Consider the following 5,605-nt stretch of genomic DNA (forward strand, 5'->3'; position numbering starts at 1 on the left):
ACTTTGACTAAATGCTATGCGAGAATTGTTCATATCAGTTTCTAACTAAAAAATTAATAATTGAAAGTTAAAGAAATTATATTATGTAAAATTTAAAAATTTAAAAAATTTTATATTACATTTTAAAATTAAAAAATTATAATATTATAACTATACAAGTTTAGAATAATTATTAAAATTTATCTATAAAAAAAGGTGGTATATCTTAGACCGTTGGGGTGGCCTGGGGTGTCGGCAAAATGTAAATTTTTGGTTACTTGTTAAGAGGAAGGCGAGTGGGCAAGTCTCTGGAGTCTGGACAGCTCATCTGCACATGGAGAAAAGAGAGATATATTAGCAAAACGGTGACGTTGGATGGGCAAAAAGGTGAAATAGTAGAATATCCTACCTGCCGTTGGTTGGACGAGACCTTTCACTTCAACAACCCTCAATTTAAAAAAAAAAATGGAAAAAAGAGCGATGCATAAGAAAAGGTAAAGGTAAACAAAATCAATCTACAATTATCTTATCACTCTAAATAAATGAAAATTATTAAATTATAAAAAGTAAAATATTTATAATTAATAATTAAAGTGTAATTAAATTTAGAAATATTGAAGCTGGAGTAACATAGAATATTTAAATAAATACAACAAAGGTGGAAATAGAAATTTAAATAAGCGGGGTCAATAAATTTTTATTTTACTTGATTAAAAAAATATTATATATAATAATAAATTAAAAATATAATGCATGCAAATTTTTAATATGTAATGATAATAGAGTAAAAATGTTATAAAATAATAAATTATACTATAATTTTAAATTTATAATTGTATATTCACAATATATTAAAATTTTAATCATAATTAAAATTTAAAATATATTAATCAACTATAAATAGAAAAATTAATATCATAAAATAAATTTTAATAATTATGATATTTTACAATTATTTTAGCACATAAAAATTATTAAAATTATGATTCCATATTAAAAGTAGTTCTCTCCTTATCTATACTATCTAATAGAATTTAAATATAAAATATTTATATGCGTATATCAAACCTTTACATATCATTTAAAAGATTAAAAATAAAATTTTATAAATAAATTATATTATTACAAAATGTGTAAATTTGAATCTTTTTAAATATGTCAATCCAAAATATAAAATTGACACTAATTTATTTTTTTATTAAATTTAATGAAATTAATTTATTAAAAATATTTTACATGTTATATATTTTAAAATTTATTTACAAAGTAGCATTTAGCATGTTGAAAATAGCTTATATTATTTGCAAATTAAGATTTTTTTCCTTAATTACATTAATCATTAAGAATCAATCACTTATTGCCAACAATTAATTATAATTAATTTAATGGAATTAATTTAATTAGTAAGAATGAATATTTTTATGAATCAAAATATAATTTTATTTAAATTAATATTTTTAAAGTAATAATATTATTAAATGTACTTAAATTATTGTGAAAGTTTCCCCTTAAAATTCTTCAAAAATAAAATTTAAAAATAAAATTTTTATAATTAAAGAAAACAATATTAATTAGTATGGGAAAGGTTTATAATTACTAATTAGAGTATGGTTTGGTTAGACAGAGTGTCTTTGTCCATTAGTGGACGAGTCAGTGTCACAAACCACACACCAATTTAAAATTGATTACAAAAACGATATATATATTGCTAAAATAATAATTTTTTTATTAAAAAAAATTGAAAAGAATAATTCCACATGTTGAATGCTACGTTATTATTGACTCGCCACCGTCATCCGTCTCCACTGCCCACCCACTCCATCCATCCTTTGCCTTTTAACGCTTCCTCACTCCACCATCCTCTCCTCCTCTTCCTCCTCATCCTACTTCACGACCACCACATTTGCCGCAGTGGCTCCTCATTCACCTCTTCCTCTCTGATCTGCCCTGACTGGGGGTGCGTAATTGCTCTCTCTCTTGCTTTCAATTTAACAGCTGAGCTGACTGAATAAAACAGAGAAGAAAACGAGTATGTACGGAAGGGATCCATGGGGTGGTCCGCTGGAGATAAACGCGGCGGACTCCGCCACCGACGATGAACGGAGTAGGAATCTGCAGGAATTAGACAGGGCTGCTTTGTCCAGGCCTTTGGATGAGACTCAGCAGAGCTGGCTTCTTGGTCCAGCTGAGCAGAAGAAGAAGAAGAAGTACGTCGATCTTGGCTGTATCATCGTCAGCCGCAAGATCTTCGTCTGGACCGTCGGTACTCTTCTCGTCTCCGGCTTCTTAGCTGGCTTCATTACTCTCATCGTAAAGACTGTGCCTCGTCACCACCATTCTAAGTCTCCGTCGGATAATTACACTCTTGCACTTCACAAGGCACTCATGTTCTTCAATGCCCAACGATGTAATGTTCTTTTCTTTTCCTTAATCTGATCTCTCTATGTAATCTCTGATTCTCATTAGATCTGATCTCGTCTCTTTTTCATGTAATTGATTCAGCTGGGAAGCTCCCGAAGCACAATAACGTTTCGTGGAGAGGGAATTCTTGTGTGAATGATGGGAAATCGGCGACAGGAACTATTTTCAAAGATCTCGCTGGTGGATATTATGATGCTGGAGATGCTATCAAGTTCCATTTTCCTGCATCTTTTGCTATGACCATGTTGAGCTGGAGCGTTATTGAGTACAGTGCTAAGTATGAAGCTGCTGGGGAGCTCAATCATGTCAAAGATATTATTAAGTGGGGAACTGATTACTTTCTCAAGACTTTCAACCACACTGCGGATACCATCACCACCATTGCTGCACAGGTGATTCTATGCTTACACTTATAAGACTATACATATCATATCTTCTGTGTTTGTTTCAGCTGCTGATAGTAGTATCATCCATTATCTATCCACTCTTATCATGTTTCCAAATGTTGTAATTGAATAACCCAGATGACCTCTTATTACCTTTGATGCTTGATTTCACAATGGAAATACTATATCAGTTAATCTGCTTAGAATTATTGTTTTTGTTATGGGTCTGTGGATTTCTTTGGTGGGATTTTGAGTCTGATGTGTAAATTTCCCTGGCTTTTCAACAGGTTGGTTCAGGAGATACTTCTGGAGGCAATTCGTCTCCTAATGATCATTATTGCTGGATGCGGCCTGAGGACATTGATTACCCGCGGCCTGTTACTGAATGCCATAGTTGTTCCGATCTTGCTGCAGAAATGGCTGCTGCCCTAGCTTCTGCATCCATTGTTTTCAAAGATAACAAAGCCTACTCACAGAAACTTGTCCATGGTGCTAAAACTCTCTATAAATTCGCAAGGGAAGAGCGAGGTAGATATAGTGCAGGTAGTTCAGAAGCTGCCATTTTCTATAATTCAACTAGCTACTGGGATGAGTTTATATGGGGTGCAACTTGGCTCTACTATGCTACTGGGAATTCTTCTTATCTTCAGCTTGCTACTACTCCTGGTTTGGCCAAGCATGCTGGTGCTTTCTGGGGAGGGCCATACTATGGTGTGCTTAGCTGGGATAACAAGCTCACTGGTTGTCAGGTCTGTTATTGAAGTTTCTGATTACCCTGTTTTCATCAATATCATCTAACTCTGCAAGATACATATATTTTGGCAGTTAATCTTTCTATTTTCATGAGATATGTGACAATCTTGTTTTATTGCATACACATACGAAGCATCTTTAGATTTCAATCTGTTAAAAGACGGCTACAGCTTTCCTTGGTTTTTGTTTGATATTTGAGCCTTGATGAAGGTTTTTGTTTAATTCCACCTATTGCTCTAAAGGAACTGATATCTTCTTGCAAATTTTTTTCAAAACAAAATTTCAGCCAGGCATTTATGTGCTTGTGTTTTGGAAAAGTTTTATGAATTTAAGGTTCCCTTCGCTTAAATGAACTTTTAAATCTCTATCTGTCTCTCTTGTTATGATACCAACTTAAACAACTACCAACTGACATCTAATTATTTCCACATTTTGTTATAATGGCAATGATGCTTTTCCATTTAGATGCATTTTTATTTTTGCAGTAAATCAACTAGGATGCGTAGCTCATATTAAACTTACCTATTTCATGATTTATGAACTGAGAAATTTTCTGCAGATATCATATCTGTTTTGCTGATGTGATCTTTGTCTTATGTAACTAGGTGCTTTTGAGTCGTTTGAGACTGTTTTTGAGCCCTGGATATCCATATGAAGAAATATTAAGTACATTTCACAACCAGACCAGCATAATCATGTGTTCTTACCTGCCAATTTTTACAAGCTTTAACAGAACCAAAGGTAAACCATCTCATATTTTGGCTGGCCGGCCCATGTTCATATTGATAAGTCTACTTTTTGGGATCTCATTGTATTTCTTTGATAATGTCTTATAGGAGGATTGATCCAGTTAAACCATGGAGCACCTCAGCCACTTCAGTATGTTGTCAATGCGGCCTTCCTTGCCACCCTATTTAGTGATTATCTCGATGCTGCAGACACACCTGGATGGTACTGTGGACCAAATTTCTATTCGACTGAGGTCTTGCGTGAATTTGCCAAAACCCAGGTATGTCATCTGTGCTATTCATCAATAAGGTTGTCCGCATTCCGCAAAGGAATGTGTCAACAGACTATGGTCAATAACTTCGTTATTTGTTCTGTTGTTTTGGCAGATTGATTACATCTTGGGCAAAAATCCTCGGAAAATGAGCTATGTTGTGGGTTTTGGTAATCACTACCCAAGGCATGTCCATCACAGGGGTGCATCCATCCCTAAGAACAAGATCAAGTACAACTGTAAAGGTGGATGGAAGTGGAGAGACTCCTCAAAGCCTAACCCAAATACAATTGATGGAGCCATGGTTGCTGGCCCTGACAAGCGTGATGGTTTCCATGATGTTCGTACCAATTACAATTACACAGAACCAACTCTTGCTGGCAATGCAGGTCTAGTTGCAGCACTTGTCGCTTTGTCAGGTGGCAAGACTATTGGAATTGACAAAAACACAATTTTCTCAGCTGTTCCTCCAATGTTCCCCACGCCACCCCCACCTCCGGCGCCCTGGAAACCATAAGCTGCCTGTAATTTTTGAGTTAAAAGTATGTCGTGTGTGACTTATGCAAGAGGATTTTGCTGCAGCAGATCTTGAAACTCATATCCCTTTGGAAATTAAATATAGTGCAAATTTGAGGGGCACATAAAACAATGGATTAGACAATGTTTGTGAAGACAGTTGGCAAAGCCTGGTGGACTCGGACAAGCATTAAGAATTTGATGTTTTGTATCTTGGAAATTCGCTTTGTTTGCATTTTGTGATAATATACAAAGTATAATGTGTACGATATCAAATCTTGTATCCTCTGAAACATGTGAATCTAAACAGTTCAAAATTGATTAACAATAAACTTCCATTTAATGTCTAACAGGTACCTTGGCTGGAAGAGTGGTTCTCATTTTTTCTTTTCCCATTTGATTGTGCATCGTGTGCTAAATGTGCATATTTAGGGAAACAAGCTGCCAAGTTCTCTCTTTCTATGGCTTGCTTGCTTCTTCTATTTTTTTTTTTTTCTTTCAAGATGCTTGCATGATTTGCTCTTTCAACAAAAGTGATTGCTCCGAACAT

General features: G+C 34.3%; 1 protein-coding gene across 1 annotated transcript; it reads left to right on the top strand.

The window, feature by feature from the left end:
• The first annotated feature begins 1,756 nt into the window (after positions 1-1,756).
• Positions 1,757-5,405, top strand: LOC110666494 (endoglucanase 25). The gene is made up of 6 exons (XM_021826989.2): positions 1,757-2,386; positions 2,482-2,792; positions 3,074-3,535; positions 4,145-4,280; positions 4,376-4,548; positions 4,655-5,405. The coding sequence occupies exons 1-6, from the start codon at positions 2,011-2,013 to the stop codon at positions 5,054-5,056; spliced, it is 1,860 nt and encodes a 619-aa protein (XP_021682681.1). The 5' UTR covers positions 1,757-2,010; the 3' UTR covers positions 5,057-5,405.
• Positions 5,406-5,605: the final 200 nt, after the last annotated feature.

The sequence above is a fragment of the Hevea brasiliensis genome, chromosome 17 (genome assembly GCF_030052815.1).
Source record: "Hevea brasiliensis isolate MT/VB/25A 57/8 chromosome 17, ASM3005281v1, whole genome shotgun sequence".
Taxonomy (NCBI): Eukaryota; Viridiplantae; Streptophyta; class Magnoliopsida; order Malpighiales; family Euphorbiaceae; genus Hevea; species Hevea brasiliensis.